This window comes from Corvus hawaiiensis, chromosome 13, assembly GCF_020740725.1.
Source record: "Corvus hawaiiensis isolate bCorHaw1 chromosome 13, bCorHaw1.pri.cur, whole genome shotgun sequence".
Taxonomy (NCBI): Eukaryota; Metazoa; Chordata; class Aves; order Passeriformes; family Corvidae; genus Corvus; species Corvus hawaiiensis.
In genome coordinates, this window is record NC_063225.1 from 4,877,419 (window position 1) to 4,894,458 (window position 17,040).

At 43.5% G+C, this 17,040-nt stretch overlaps 1 protein-coding gene across 7 annotated transcripts in view; it reads right to left on the bottom strand.

Moving 5' to 3' along the window:
* Window positions 1-13,498, bottom strand: part of ZFAND6 (zinc finger AN1-type containing 6) — a 34,712-nt gene extending 21,214 nt beyond the window's left edge. Inside the window, exons 1-3 of one of the 7 annotated variants that reach the window (XM_048317628.1) lie at window positions 13,376-13,498; window positions 11,782-11,824; window positions 10,599-10,689 (exon numbers count right to left, since the gene is read on the bottom strand). Coding sequence is in view for 2 of the 7 variants with exons in the window: in XM_048317626.1 (XP_048173583.1) it covers window positions 6,452-6,453 (2 nt within the window). In the remaining 5 variants the exon portion in view is untranslated. Of the gene's footprint in view, window positions 1-6,451; window positions 6,600-10,598; window positions 10,690-11,781; window positions 11,825-12,126; window positions 12,818-12,898; window positions 13,024-13,375 lie in introns of those variants that run through there. The other 6 variants (XM_048317627.1, XM_048317629.1, XM_048317631.1 and 3 more) reach the window with 6 other exon arrangements.
* Window positions 13,499-17,040: the final 3,542 nt, after the last annotated feature.

The window sequence follows — 17,040 nt, forward strand, 5'->3', positions numbered from 1 at the left end:
GAAAAGTACACAAACAGAAAAATGCAGGCCAGATCTCCAATTATTTTGCTTGCCATATTAAAGCCAGTACCACACTTCAGAAGGGATAAAAAGGAGGGGGAAAAAACCCTGCTCACAGGATATTGAGCTTCAACTGTCAACAATGTGTGGCTTTCTATCATGATGCTCATTCCCTTCCATTCACAAACTATGGCCTAAAGGGCTTCTATCAGGAACGAACGGAAAAAAGAACAAAGTATTTTCCTTTTTATTATGGTACCAGGTCAGAAACAGGAGGGCCATCAGCAAGAACAAGGCCCTTTAGCTTGGCCTAAGGATGCAGGCACAAGCACAGCAGCTTAAGTTACGCTGATTCCACAAGTACAGCGTCCTCACTACGGCTTGGAAAAAAGCCCAGTGCCCTTACACTGTCTCCCAGAAATCCCTTCTGTCTGAGACTGCTTTTGTGAAGGCAAAAATCCACACACAACTGTTGAAGAATATTTGTATCCCTTACATTTAAAAAAAAAAAAAAAAAATCACTAATTTTAACCCATAACCCTGGGTTTTAAAAACCAACTGTCCCATTTTAAAACTAACTTGATGCTGCTCAAGAAAACCCAGTAACACTGCAATGCACATTTTACACTGCATATGCCACCCTGTGTAAGGTCACCAGGCTGAGCTTTCAGGCCACACAGAAACATTTCAATAAATTCTTCATTTCAGGCCTTGACAGTCTGAGAAATTAAAGTGTCAGAGCTGCAGGAAGGACACAGGTCTTATTCAGAGCAGACTGATGTTCCAACCATTCTGATTGTGTAGTGTGGGATCTGAGGATGAAGACAGAAGGATAAGTAGGTAGCAACTAATCAGGGATTTATTTATATACAGAATGACTAGCTATAAACTTAAGACCATGGGTCACAGTCACATTATGACTTTGCAGAATAACAAGCTAATTCCTGCAGGAAGAGACAAGGCAACAGCCAGAACTTTACAGATACCAAGTAAGAAAAAAGCAAATGCAGAAAGGCAACAAAATCAACCAAGTGACCAGAGTGTGAAATTAGATTTTTTTTTGTTGTTATGCTGAAGAAAAAAATTAAAGCAAATTAATCCATTGCTATGCACAGAAGTTTTAAATCACTTTTAAATGCACTCAAAGCACCAAATTTGAGTGGACTTATTAAGAAGGCAGCAAAGTCATGCCCAGCTGCCAGACCATTCTGCAACAAATCAAACACTCCTTTATCTCGGGACTAGCCTTAGCCCCTGCATGGTTTGTCACACACAGCTGACAATTTGTTTGTTATGTAACTAATAATAATACACTTACCTTGACCTATTGTTACTAATGCTGCATTCCTCCTCTCCCAGGATACTTTAAACAAACCCCATGAAAATATGCTGATACTCAAAACAATTCTACTGAGCAATTCTAAAGTATCTTCCCTGAAAAGCATTTCAGGTAAGTCCTTCCACGTTGTCACAATTTTTTCCCCTTTCTTTGCAAGTTAGTAATCAAGTGCTTTGGTACTGTAGAACACTAAAATAAATACTTTTCTTGTCACTTTTCACCTGGAGAACAACATTTGTTTGTTAACTAATTCTAATTAATACCTACAAAATCCCTGTACTTAAGGACTTGACACCAATATCCAACAGCATATCATACTAGTATAGTATTTGGATAGCATAATCCCAACACGAGAAGTCTGGTGAAATTCACTTAGAAAACTCTCCTGTATCAGCAACTAAAGCTACCCCATAAGCATCTTACCTGATTCTGAAGGAACTGGGCAAGGAGAGCAATCTCCAAACCTTTCAGTTTAACAGTCACAATCACTACTTTTGCCCCACCTTGATAATGATGCAGATCCCAACCCAAGGTCATCCTGTTGCACAGAAAACATTCTGATACATGACAACATTGCATTACGGCCTTGATTATAAATGATTTTAGAGTAACATGTTAAATTCATACAAGGGATAGTAGAGAAACAATCTTGTCCTTCTTTGCAGTCCCATATCTCCCCTGCCACCTCATCCTTGAAACCAGCATGATCAACAACTCATTGAATGTTTTCTTCTGACAATCTAAATTAGAGATAGCCTTCTGTATAAAATGCATTAATGTGTCCAATTTAGGTACAAAATGCTCCATTTTTGCCTGAAGAATCAGTGGTTCTCTTGCCCCACACATCACTTAAAACTTTACATAGAAAATACCTGCCTTCCTCATGCAATATTCTGCTTTCATCAGTGTAATTACATTCCACGGCACACACACGAAAGTTGTCCAGCCTCCTATCTTTTTTCAGGCTGATGGTGAAAACTTCAGGCCTTAATAAAAAACCCCATGCAATGCAAAATGTTTCAACGAGCCCAAACACCTCACTTCCATCTCACAAATACCTCTCTTAAGCTCCCATTCCAATTTGATTATTAAGTTTATATTTGTCTCCCTAATCCTTCAGATAGGTAAAGATGCATTAGCATCATGAATTACAGGACACACTGGTGCACTGCTGTCTTAAACCCTGGGCTAGTTAAACTGCTGGGGTGGCTGCCAGGGCCTGCCAAGCCAGCCACACTGTTTATAGTTTAGTTCTCCAGATATAGGATTATTACATTTCAGACTGACAAATACCATATCCTGAAGGTTAGACTCCTGTGACACAAATACATCCTGGCAGGGCAGAACAGCTGAGCCAGGGTGGTCTTCAGCACAGTCTGAGCTCCTGCAAGATTGCTGAAGCATTAAGTTAAAGGAAGAACTGTGAGTTTATAAAACTGCTGCTTAAAAATCAGCTTTTTTTAGGAAATACTCAAACGAGTGTGTTCATTTGTCTAAGTAATACTCAAAATACTGTCTTAAGTTGATCTAAATGGAGCAGAAGATGGATCAGGTTAGGATTTAATTCAGTTTCTCTCTTAATGCATAATTTAATAGCCAAAAAAGTTACTTTTCAAATGAAAAAAAGTCTCAGTTTCTTTCAAAAACTGGAGAATGAGCAAAAAAACCCAACATGATTGAGAAGAAACAGTTTTTGCACTGTCAAAGCTTTGTTTTAGCTAATCTCTGTTTAGCTCAAAAGCCCTATAAACACACTTGGAAGGAGGGATCTGTTAAAAATATATCACCCCACCCCTCCAATTAAGGGCTGAAGCTTATGACACATCTGAGAGATCCAACAAGAACAGGGAAGACAATGTTCCTGATACTTCTAAAGGTAAAAAAAAAAAAAAAACAAAGCAGGTTTAAAAATCCCAAACATGTTTCATGCCTCTGTTAAATGGATTTTAAACCAAGAACAGATCCCAACTATTTTTATTCCTTTGTAGGTCATGTGTAATTAACTGCTTATTTTCACAAAACCTTATTACAGTGTAAACACCACTGGGCAGATGATCCACCCCACCCAGAGCGAGCTCCACACCACAGGAGGATACACAACTATCTCCTGAGCAGCCCTTGCATCTGCAGGAGAGGGCTGGTCCTCAGCACCAATCTGCCCTGCAACAGCACGCTAGTGCTGATCACACCTCCTCAGCTCACCCCTTTCCTAGAAACTGCAAGAAAACCAGTTAGAGGCCAAACCTCACAGCTAAAACCATGGGCAGGTGTTCGTTTTTGGGTATCACTGACATGTTCTAGGATGACATTATTCTTCTCCCGCCTCCCTTCTGCCTTGGGCACAGGGCAATTAGCAGAAATGATCACTAAACCACTTGGGAAACAGGGGGGGAAAGAGAAGAGGAAAGAGCCAGTTGGGTTGGCTCCAGCCACCAGTTCAGAACAGTTTGAGCCAGCCTAGGTGACTTTGCCTGCAGTGCTCACAGAACCCACTCTGCAGGGAGCAGGCAGGAGGCCCTGCGTGTGGCAGAGAGGGCCCAACAAGCAGCGGGGGGGGGATCCAAAGCCCCAGGCCCTGTTTTCAGGGTGAACTTCTGCCCTAACTACGGTGCAGGGGTATTTTACAGAGATCAGCCCATGGCAGGCACAAGTAGCCTAAACAGAACCAGAGTGCAGGGTCATCATCCCAGCTCATGCTTGGCCGCCCACCTCACAACACTGGGCAGTGCCACCAGCAGACTGTAGGGCACAGATGTCCTTTGTCTCAAAGAGGGGAGATAAAATTTGGTCCTGCATTTTGTACACACGGTTACTGTGGATTTGAAGAATCTCTTATTCGCATCAGAGATGTATATTCCATTCTGGCACAAGAAGCAGACACATAAATCCCACAGCAAACAACACATTCACAGTATTTAAGATCTGCAGATGGAGCATGTGCAGGAGAAGGTTTTATGAACAAGAAATGCTGGAACAACCAATCGTCATGCAAGGACAACACGGGTCCTGCCAGCAACGGCTTTGAATGCAGGCAAGAAACATTTGCTGTAGCCTGAATACAGAAGTTGTACAGCTGTGCCAGCAAAGTGGTATGTTTATCCTTTAGGGCAGATTTGCTTTCTACAAACAGCCTGCATTAGAACTGTATACATGTGGCAAGAGAGTTGAGCATTTCACTCCTGTGTTGAATAAATCAGGAAAATTGGTCCCAGATAATACATCTTTCCTAACTAAGTTGGGGGGCAGAGGGGGCCCAAGAAACATGGCTGCTCAGTGATCAAGCTGTACGAACCAAGTTGCCTCACGTATTCAGCTTTTATCTTGTTCAAAGCAAAACCAGCTTTTGGCTAAATGTAATATTTAATAGCACACAAAAACTTCAGTTGGCTGCCTTTAGTTTCAGCAACTCTAATACACATACTCCCAAGTTTAGAGGAATTCCAGCTAACTCTACTATTCTTCTTGCCCTCACCTCATACACCTGATCTAGTCACTTAGTCTTAGGCCTAGCATCACATGGAAGTTAAGAAATTAATATCCAGGTATTTAAACACTTACATATCCTGGTCTTAAACCCAGTACAGTAAACCTATCTCAACTGTCAGCTAAAAGACCATATACAGTCACTGCCCATTATAAAAAAGTATTTCCAGGATTTAAGTACAATGCAGGACATCTAAAACATGCCATGAGCAGATAATGACAACAAGAACAATTAGTAATTCAGACCTATAAGCCACTGGCCCATGGCAAGACACCAGTGTGTCAAAAGATAGACAGACAGATATATGAATGCAATCTATACCCAGCATTTTGGGAGAAAACAGCGTGGCTCAATGTAAAACTGAAAGAGTGAGCTATACTTTCAAAATAACACTTGTTTACATTTGGTAAAGGTCCAAGCCATTGCCTTCCACGGTCATTTGAAAGACTGTTGCTCAATTTTTCACATCCATTCTTCTATCACCATGACTAATCATACAAAACCCATCCAGCTTCTTAGACTCAACAAGTATCAGGGACATGAGTATTTCTTTCCAATTCCCAGGAGCAGCTGTGTATCAACCCAAGTGATTTTATAAAAAACAGGAAATATTTAGGGAAGTAAGAAAATAGATTTCCCAATCTGAAAGCCTTGTTCTATATGTGGCCTCATCTAATATAGAAAGGGTGAAAATTAAAAGAAAGTCTTCATTCTCATTAGAACCCCTCTGTTTCCTGCCTCACCACTTCCTGCTCTCCTCCCTCTCACCCTATCCCATGCCACCCATGGCAATTCATACTTTTCCTGTTCCTGAAACCCTTTCAGATGCACAAAGTGTCACTAAAAATACTATATATGATATAACTGGTACAGAAACTGAAAATAATCTTTCCTCAAATAAAACACCTGCTATCATTAAGCAATACAGGTTTCCAAAGAGACTCAGACCAATTCCAAAGCAAAAAAAATCCCCCCCCCCCCTTTTATTTCCCTTGGCTGGAAGGGTAATAGCTGCAACAGAGAGCAGTAATACTTAATTTTTCCTGCCCGTGTTTGTAATCAGAGCTCTGACAGACCCAGACACCCTACAAAACTGATTAAAATTGAGAAAAATTGCCATGTTTTACATAGTTTTTACATATCTTTGTTCTAAATGCTAAAGACCTGCGAGACATTCTTCTCATCAAGAACAAACACACAGACAACAGCACAGCAGCCTTCAGTGATACAACAAAGGACAATTTAAGACAAATGACTTGGAGCAAATGCTATCACTGAATAATCCCACAGCAGCTGTCATAATTAGTTACCTCCAATCTCATCAGAATCAGGGAAGTTAGAGTTAAAATCGAGCTCTCTTCCTGTAACATTGTGTAACTCCAAAACAGCAGCATTATCCTCGCTATTTCAGAATTAACATTTCTCCATAAGACAATGTGGAACCGCTCGATTCTTCCACATCAGAACACCCGGTGAAAGCCGAGAGATGACAAAAGAAACTCGGTCAAGTTTGAGCCTCTCAGCACCTTATTTCCTGTCTAAAGAGCCCTTTTGTTCTGCTTCCCTGCATAAATGTTAATATCCTGCCATCATTAGAGAGCGAAACGACGAAGGAAAGCCCCACGCACATGAACTCCACTGCCCCGGAGGGCGGAACGACGCCACACGACGCGATTAGAACGGCAAAATTCCTACCAACACGATCTCCACAATTTTCTGTTCGCTTCACCCCAGATTAACTTCACTTGGAGCTGCACTTCGGCGCAACCTACCCTGGGCACGGGGCCCGCCCTCCCGCTCCTATTGGCCGAGGCGGCGGAGGCCGGCCCCGCCGGCCGGGACGCGCCCGCTGATTGGCGGAGCGGCCTGTCCGTCACGTAAAGAACTTTTCCTTGCTAGCAGGTTAGGCTGGGCGGGCTCGGGCACCCCGGGCGCGCGCTCTTAAAGGGACCGTGCCCCGCTCCCGCCGTGACAAACCCGAGCCGCGGGCGGGCGCACCCCGGGACTGATGCCCGGGACGGACCCCGGTCCCCGCGGGGCGCCCACCGCTCCCGGCACCTCGCTCCCGGCCGGGGGGTCGGGGGTGGAAGAGAGGATAACACCCGAGCAGGCTGGGAACGCTTCTCCCGCGGCAATTACACAACTGCCGCTTGCTCCACTTACGGGATAAAATTAGCTGTGGGTTTGGAGCCCATCCGCGCTTTAAGGGTGACTGGAGTTACCCTGGGAGGCCGAGCACACTATACAAATTAGTAACCCCGGCTAAAAATACATCGGGTCGCCGGTTCCAAAGACTTCCACCCATTTAAAGCATGAGTCAGCAGGAGCTCCGCAGGAAGTGACTGTCTCCATCCCACAAGGTACCACGGTTTCTGCCAGAAACTTTTTGTGCTTATTCAGGCTTCACTTGACTGAACAAATTTGCAAGATCCTGGTCACGTTATGACAACAGCGTTTCTCACGGCACAGCTTCCTCTCAGCACTACACAAAATCCTGTCCCTTTAGATTAAAAGTGCTTCTTTCTCCTTTGTGCAAACATAGATGTGGTTCCCTACCCATCTATCCAGTGACAGGATGAGTAAAAACAAAACAAGGCTTAATACGTATTTCACAAGTGTAGATATGACACCTGGTTCAAGACGAACCTTGCCCCATTCCTATCAAGCAACACAGGGAAGATCCAGAACACAGTCAGTGTTCCCTCCTGCACCCACAAGTATCATCATAGTTACACAAGACTTATCTGGGTAGCATGGTTGCCTTACATAAAATATTTTCATGTGTTTAGTGTAAAATCACTAAAAATATTAAGCTAGAGGAAGATAAAGCACTTGCCAGCACAAGCACATTTGGGTTGTTTTTGTTGTGTGCGAACGCAGAGAGGAAAATCTTGTTTCTGGTTCTTGCCACCTTTCCTCTCCCAATGCTGGAGCTGCCTGCCTTCCCTTACTTCACCCACCACCAACACCACAAAATGGGGATATTTTAACTTCCCTAATACAGATTAATAAAGTCCAAGGCAGTCCAGCACACTGTTTTACTGCAAATACCATGCAATGCCAGAAAATATTTACAGCTAAGTACTCCCTTGAGCTGTGATACACCAAAAAGAGCATAAAAAACACCTTCAGGAAGGACATTTACTTCTGCTAAAATGATGAAGTAGCACATTTTGTGTTACCTATTTTAGAGCAACCTATCGTGCCACAAACCCAAGTAGGACTGAAAAGCAGCAATCGGTTGTAAATGGATATGTATGAAACACTACAAGAACAGAATTAACAATGTTCACATAACTTCCCCCAAAATACCTATATAAGCTGAAAGAACCTTAATCCTTGCATCTGAATTCAGTGCCCTGAGAGAGCCAGCACTGCTGGAAGCTGATTTGGGGTCCCCTGAGGATAACTCATACTCGCATGACACTTTTTTTGACCAACCTTTATCTAAGCAATCAAAACCAAGAACACAGTTCACACAAACAAAACATACCAGTAAAGTGTCCCTCAAGTATCTCAGTAACCAATCTTGGAACGCTTCAATTTAGAGCACATTAACTTTAGGCCCATAAAAACAGCAGCACAAGTCACAAATCATATCAACCAAACTGCCAAGTGCTAGAAGACACGACAACCCTGAAGTCAGCATTGTTGTTAGGGTACTTTAAAAAAGAGAGGAAAAAAACCCAAACCAAACATACTACTCCAAAAGTCTCCAGCTCTTTGCTACCACAGCAGTCCCACCTCCTTGTAACAGCAATGAAAAATAATTTTTATCATCAAACATCCCACACTTCAGATCATGCTTCTGTCACACAGGCAACTAGCAGCTCTTATCACTACAAGTTTCATCCCTTTTCCTCCCCACCTCTTCCCCCACAAGCCCTGCAGTCTGGCCAACTCCTGAAACCCAGCTCTGGTGCTCATCAGCCCCTTCCACCTGCCTTGAGTGTCTGAGCTGGCAGAAGTTTGGCCAGCCTCTGATAAGCAAGAGTATGGCTTACCCAGAGCAGAAGGGAGATGGCAAAGCAAACTCTCCTCTGCTCAGCACAGGCCTCCCAGATTTGCTTACCTCATTTAAAACCAAAACAAACACACACAACAAAACTGTCATATTAAGAAAGCCCCAGGAGTACTTTGTTATCCTCATAAAAGTGAAGATCCCCACATCATTGTGAAGTGGATTCATGGTTGACACTAGGTCACTGAACTAGAAATCATGGGTAAAACACATCTGTATCTAAATGTTGGGAATCCATGCATTAAAAAATTGCTATTCATTATCCCATGCTGAAGGAAATGTAATGAAAGTAGACATTAGAAAGCCTTATTTTTAGCCTCAGTTTCTGCAAAAAGCCATCTATTTTCCCTCTAAACACACGTACACTGGAAAAATGGCACAGGCACATTTTAAGGTTCAGGCTCAAGTTAAGCCTTTGCTACTCTTCAATATCTGTAGCAATGCAGAAAAAATGAAAATAGAAGATTGCAGCTACAAGACCCCTAAGCAGAGAAGCTTTCACAGCAGTGTTAAAAAAAAAAAAATCACTTTGCTGCCACCCAACTTTTCATTTGGACAGTAAGAGAGCACCTAACTCTCATTTGACTACTGTAATCATGGAACAGCTAAAAGGCCATTTTGTCCTGTAATCTTACACATGCAGAAGACAGCAAGTTTGGAAGACTTCACAGCTCAAGAGATCAAGGAACAGAGCCTTTCATCTTTAAGTCGCCCGTTCAACAGAGACAAGAATAGCAGTGATCAAAAGCTACATGTGATGGCTGTTCAGGGATTAGATGAAGAGATGGTTACTCAACGTCCAGATCCCAACAGATCAGTGTGAACCACAAGAGCTTTCTTCACTATTTTGCACCTGGTTTTCAGTCCTGAATCCATTATACCTCCTGGATTCTGTACATGTTAATAAGTAGCAAAGAAACTGATCTGCTGCATACACACACTGACTGAACAGGCACCGGAGAAAAGGACTTCACCCTCTGGTTGTCAATTATGTCTGCACTACAGCATGTGCTGAATTGTTTATTTATTATTATTATAGTTCTGAATTTTAGCTTTTCTTATTACTAGAGACAGCTTTCAAAGCAGTGTTTAGCTTCCCGGCACCCTCAGATGCTGTAATCCTGTTTATAAACAGTAGTTCTCAAACTTGCTGTGTATTTTTGAAAATGTATCAATTTTAAAAGCACATAGCATAGGAATTTCAGAACTTTGGCATCTGAGAAATGACTCTGAGACAACATTATTAAATTTTTTATCAAACCTAAAAGAACCATTAACTTAATGAGGGCCGTGACTACATAAAGGCAGTGGAAAAAAAATTCCCTATGTGAAGAAAACAAACATTCCTTTTCATATTATGCATTCTTCAATACATCGGTGTGCAGTCTCTGCAAAGTCTGCTAGCAATAGCTCCTTTCCAGCCTGACTATAGTTTTGAAAGTGTGCAAGAGTACCTGGAATTTCCAGGCTGGATAAGCAAGATGAAAACAAGTTCAGAGTGTATGTTGACTGAAGGTCCCCAGAGCATGGGTTCATTGTCCTGTTTCAAACACTACCTAAAACAATCTTCTACACAAACCCAACAATGCACAGTTCATAGCTCTTAGTAGCACATTACTTCCCAAGAACGAAATTGCTGATGAAAAGCCAAGATCCTAGAAACCTAGCAGGAAACTTATCCTTAGCTGTAACTAAGGAGGCCCCTACACACAAAGAATTCAACTTGCTATTCCAGGAGTTTGAAGAGAACATACCAGACTGATGAGTTTTCAGTAGTCTCGAACTTCTGAGATTCCTCTTGCTGTTTTCAATCCCAGATGTACTACTGCACTGCAATAATCAGATCTGGAAATAACAAAGAGGTGCACATGGTAAATACAGAGAGGTCTGCTGTGCTGTCTGGACAGCAGCACAGATACACCAGACACACACATTTCCCTGGATGTTTTAGCAGTTATCTTCAAACCACCCAAAGCTTAGCTGGTCTGATATATTATTAAAGTTCCAGAATGTTGAATCCCAACTCTTTCTATATAGGGAATAAACCCTTAACAGAATCATCTGTCCCTGCCCCATAAGGCTGGACATCCCTAAGAGGTCTCAGTCTCTCAGCAGCTGCCACATTGGTTTGCTTTGGGGTGGTTGGGGTTTTCTGGGGGTGTGTGATTTGGTTGGGTGTTTTTTGGTTGGTTTTTTTTTAAATCAGAACATGGAATTGCATCTTGTACAGCTGCACAACCAAGGTCTCTGGTGACAAAGGGCCACATCACTTGCTTCAGCCAAAGTCCTTGAAAAAGGTCTAGACATTTTAAAAGACACTTCCTTGATATCAGGTATCTCTTGGGTGGAGCAAAAATAAGTACACTGAATTCAAAGGAAACTGTAGTATAGTCCAAGTGCATTTATTTGTAATCTATAATAATCTTTGTAGGTCAAATCACATATCTTGAATGCAAGTCATAGCTCATTCAGTATTAAAAAAAAAAGGCTGCATAGCAATTAACTGCCAAGAAAATGGAGCCAGAAGTTTGTACACTTCCAATTCTCTCAGAAATCAGACTGATTAATATAGCTGTTACAAAACGACACACTTTCACAGAAACAGGGATTACCTTTATCTGTAACCATAGCAACTTTTCAGTAGTTTGTGTTAATGCTACTCTCCCTCTTGATAACTTGCCACTATCTCTTTCAAGCTATTTGTGTAAGGTTTTGAATGTGCCATCTGAGACCACGAAGTATCAAGAAGTTGAAATATAAACCTACATTCTTCAATCACACTCCTGTAAGTGTACTATGTCATATACAATGTTGTTAATTTTTGCCATAAATTCATGATTAGTCAAGAAGTAAAACAGTAACAGATTAAAATAAATTTAACATGATTCACAGGTTTTTAAGACAAGCATTTTAAGAAGTATTCTATGAAATACATACAGGAGACAGTTTCTCCAGTAGTGAAGAGTATCTTCTCCCCTATCTGCAAAGTAATAAACCCAATTACGCCACTGACATGTCAGAGACTTTGTTATTCAGTATCATAAGGAATAAAAGTCTTCCCAATATACATTTATTTTGACCTGAACAAACACAAGACAGATCAGAAAAGAGCCAGTCCCCTTGTTCTAAGTTAGGTGATAATAAAGAACAGGTGTAGGTACCTCAGCACTACAAAAACAAATCAGATAAAATTCAAAGAGTAAAGCTGTAAAAGTTAGAGGACAGACGAGAAAGAGACAAAGGAAGGAACTGACATATTTACTTCCTCAATTGTTGACTTACCATCATCCACAGCTCAGAAGAGGATTAGCACTCTGTACAAAAAATTACTTGACACAAGACAAACAAAACCATTTGCTTGTAAGTAGGAGGAAGAAGAGAATAATTTCTTCTTTTTTTTTTCCCCTTGAAGTTCACAGGGCAGCTTACCAAGCTGTACCCTTCTCTTTTCAGGGTAGAGTTTGGCACAGTTAAGATGTGAGCACAGAACCTTAGAAGAGTGAAAGAAACTCGGCACGCTCTTTGCTCCCTGTAGCTCTTATGCAATGACACCTATTATAGGACAAGCCTGGACAAACACTCGGGGAATGGACTTCAGAACACAACGGTGCACTTGAAGTCAATCCATGCAGGGGGTGAAGTAACTACCACGGCTTTGCTGAATGCCTCCACATTACACCAGCACATATGGTGGAAGCTTCTGTATTTCGTTGTTGCTGCTGTTGTTATTAGCACTAAGATAACTGCCCTTTTTATTTTCTAAGGTTACCCAATCCTAACATCCTGTGGAAACACGAGTGGATGTTCACACCCCTTATCTATCACTCCAGGCTTTTGGCAAAGCCTAGGAGGTAAGATGGGTTAAATCTCACTGGGTTCCTGGGCCAACACCAAAACAACAACAATAACTTTCAGAAAGCAAAACGCGAAAGTACGACAAACGGCGTTAGCGTTAACCCTTGGTTTAACCAGAAGAATGGCACAACACAGACTGCATGCTGATTCCCGAGCACCCCTGTCCCCACACCAGCCAAACCCGCCGCACTGGGCTCACCCGGGGGGCAGCGGGGCCCGGCCCGCAGCGGGGGAACCCTCGGGCCCACAGGGCACCGCCGCCGGGTCCAGCCGCTCCCAAAACCCCCGCGGTCCGCGCGGAGGACGCGGGGCCGGCCGGCGCAGCGCTGGCGGCGGGCCGGCTCTGCCTCTCCCTTCCACCCAAGGACACGAGTACAAACACCTCTGCCCCGGGATGGCTCCTGCGCACGCAGCCGCCCGCCGGGGGTGGGGAGAGAAAGACGGAACCACCAAAAAAGGCAGAGAAAGAGCCGCGGGCCCCGCGCCCGCGTCGCCCCGCAGCCCCTCGCCCGCAGGGTGCGGGGGTCAGGGGTACGAAGGGGGGACCTTCCCCACAGCCCCTCCACCGCTCCCGGGGGCCGGTGGGCGGGCGACCGCCGTCCCCCCGCCCCGCCGCGGTGCGGAGTCGCTGCCGCAGCCCCGGCCCGGCCGCCCCGGCCCCACCGCGCTCCCTCACCTGCGCCGGGCCCGCCGCGCCCGCCGGCCCCGCTCGCTCCTCACCAAACTTTTTTTACCCCTTTCTCCGTGTTTCGTTGCCCTCAGAGTGACGCGGGCGGGCGCTGATTGGCGGAGCCCGGGAAGGGAGGCCGCAGGGAGCGGGAGGCGGCGCTACGGCCCGCGAGTAATTATTACACGGCGACGGCGGCGACGTGAACCACCGAATGCTATTTAAAGGGACAGCGGCCCGCCCCATGCGCCCCCCCAGCCGCAGGGGTGACGTGAGGCGAACGCGGCGGCGGGAGGGCGAGCGGGCGGCAGCTGCTGGGGACGGTGGTGTCCGCCCTCCTGCCCCACAAATAAATTCATTTTGCTGTAAATACTGACCGTGAAGGAGAGGGTGTCTCCGAGCGGGGTCGCCTGGGGGGCTCAGGGCGCTGTGTGAGGTCAGTGCCTCACAGCCCCCTCGCCTTCTGTGCCCTGTGGGAAGGCAGCGATGGGCTTAGAGTCTCTTGTTATCTGTAATGTCACCTGCTTGTTTCTGTTTTCTTCGCTCTGTGTGGGGCTCTGAGGCAATCCACTACAGCTTCTTCACATGCACAGCATTTCCACCTCACACCCGATATACATGTATACATATACTTTTTTTTTTTTTATATATATATACACTCTCCCCACTCGTCACAGCCAGTTGTAGCCCATACCATGCAGGGAGGTTTTAAAGGTGAGCTTTAAGGATGATGAGTGACTTGATGGCTTGGAGCAGATAGGAAGGGAGTACAGGATTCCAGGGAGATGAAAGAAACCAAATAAAAGCAGAATTTTGTCTGTGGATAGGGGAGAGGAGCAGGCCAAGACTGGAGGAACTGCCAGGAGGTGAGTGGAGTTTGCAGAGAGTTTTGGAGGAAGGAAGGAAAAGTGTGCAGTTGTGAAGCCTGAGAAGCTGAGGCTGAGTAAAACAAGTTTCCATTTCATACAATCAGAGAATATACTGAGCTGGAATGGACCCATCAGGATCATTGATTTCCTAGGGGTACTGTGAAGAGATTTAAAATTTGGGGTCTTGCAAGCAGACACATAAAGATTTCAGCAAAGATAAAGTCCAAGCAGAGACTTGCCAGGAGTTTGCTATCATCCACATTGAGAGCTGAGTAGGTAGATCCACAAACCTGGAAAAAACACTTAATGGGAAGAAAACACCTAGTTTGTTTGTTTGTTTGTTTGTTTTGAATATCTGAGCTTGGATCAACACTAGAAAATGCTGGTGCAACCAGCATAGAAGTGCTAGCATAGTTTCACAGCTATTTTGGTAGAGATTATTCAGTCTTGGCTGTCTTTGCTGATGCAATAGGTTTTCCAAATGCCAGGCTGCATGAGCAGAAGATGACCTGCATTGCATGTGGGTATCACAGCATTCACCACAACATTATTTGGAGCACTTTCATGGTCTTGGCAGTAATCATACGGAGCTGTGAGGAGTGATGATCACATTCCTCCCAGCCTCTCCATGATCACCTTTTGTTAATTTGATTTTTTTAAACCTCAAATTCCCTCTGCTTGTTCTCAGACTGCTTTCTTTGTGTCAAGTTTCATCTCATCATTGGAAATATAAATGCAGAATAGCAGGGCACAACATCCTCAGTGTTTAGGAAAAGGCCAATTGATTGTTCTGCAGTTGTGAGCGACCAGCACAACAGCTGGCAGAACAGCAGCGTAAATACAAGGGAAATGCAAACAGAGAACAAGGCGGACACCTCCTGCCAGGAGTTACTGACCAGCAACACATGGTGCAACAAATGTTAAGTTGTGGCATCAGATGTCAAGGGGGAGCAGCAGAATGTTCAAATGTGATCTTACTTAAGTTGCGGATGACGCTCATCAGTTCTCATGTGACCGAAATGAGAAAACTCAGTTACAATAATGCTGGAGTAAGTGGGTTTCTTGGAGCATTCAGAGTCACTATGTTTGGTACAGTCAGAAGCTGCCACAGTTCAGAAGAGGCAAAGAACCTCTAGGAAAATAGAGAACACAAAGTTTCATGCCATTTGTATTAAAAAAAGCCAGTAGCCTCTGAGGAAGAAAATTCCCAAACAAGATGTCCCGGCTTATTCTTGGGGTAGAATAAAGGATGCATTTAAAAATTAAATGTACATATTGTTGCACTGTGAATGGAAAGCATAATATTGAAGAAATAGTGAAAGGTTTCCCAGCTGTGCCAGTGATTTGATGATGTATGGCAAAATGGTGAGTGGTAATCAGTGAACATTACTTCCTCTTCTATAACGTCAGAACTGGAATAGTGTTTATTCTCCTTGACCTGCATTACTCAGATCTGCTTTCATATATTAATGCTCCCATTACCTTCATTCCCCAGCACAACTTATTTTCATGGTTTTAAGGACTATCTATTCATATACCTCTGTGGAAAATATGGGCATAATTTTTCTGAAAGATGTTTCTTCTGATGTTTACTCCCTTCTCCCAAATCCATTTAATCCATCTGCTAACACAGAGGACCTTTTCCTTTGGCTCCTTTTATGTTTGCTTCTGCTATAGTGGCTTGTTATTTCTTTTGCTAAAGCTTTGGAAATCACTAGAGGAATCTTAGTAATGTATTCATTTTGAGGTAAATTTATCTCCAGAGCTGGTAAATGGGAAGTCTCTTCTTCACCTCAGTGGGCTTTGGATCTGATGTTTAGTGCTAACATCATTTCAGTTCTAATCTTGTTGTTTGGGGCCCAGTGTGCAGCTCCTGACACTGCTGAGATTTTTACCATAGACTTTATCGTGAGCAGAATCAGCCCCTGCTTCCTGAGAGACAGCCTATAAACATACAGAAGAAAAAAGTACAAGGTTCTCTTGAACAAATGCATCTTAAATTTCATTTGATTCTGAGTCTCACTGTTTTGTTTTTTTTTTTTTATCTACAGGTACTCTGACCTCTGTTCTACGCCTTATCCTAACAGGATGAGCTGGAGTTTCAGCTGCCCAGGCCTACTGGAAATTGGGCCCAGCAGTTATTTGGCAGTGGCCTTCATGAGCAGCAATGCCAGCTTTCCATTGCAATGCGCACATTCAGAGATTTGCAGAATTAGAGTCCAAATTCTGCTTGTATTTGCAAGCCCAGAATGCCACTGACTTCAAGGGGGTTGTAGGATTTTAGCCAAGAGCAGAAATTGGCCCAGGATTTTTTCAGACTCCCTCATGCTTCTGTTTATATGGTATTACCATCAGGCTCTATTAGCATGCTCTGTGATGCATTTTACTTTTAAATTACATAAAGGATATTTACTGTGCTGATGCTACATAGTTTGCAAGAAAGATGCACATATGGAAATGAAAAAACATCAATTACCATCAGGATTTCCAGCTTTCAGCATTCATTTTCCAAAACAACCCAGGGACTATTTCTCATCAAAAAAAAAAGCAGAAATGAAAATCTGATTTCTTGGCATTTATGTATGGCATTCTGGAGCCTTGCTCATCAAGTCTGTTGTGAAAATGGTTGGAATAAAAAAGCCTCGTATTGTACAAAACTTTAATACACTGCTTTTATTTTCTGTATGCTGGTTTCCCAATCAGAGACATGAGTCCACCCCTAAAAATAACGAAATGTTTTTCTGCCTCTCAGAGGATGGGAGAAGAGATCATCTGGGGAAAACTGAGAATGACAGGTACCACTGA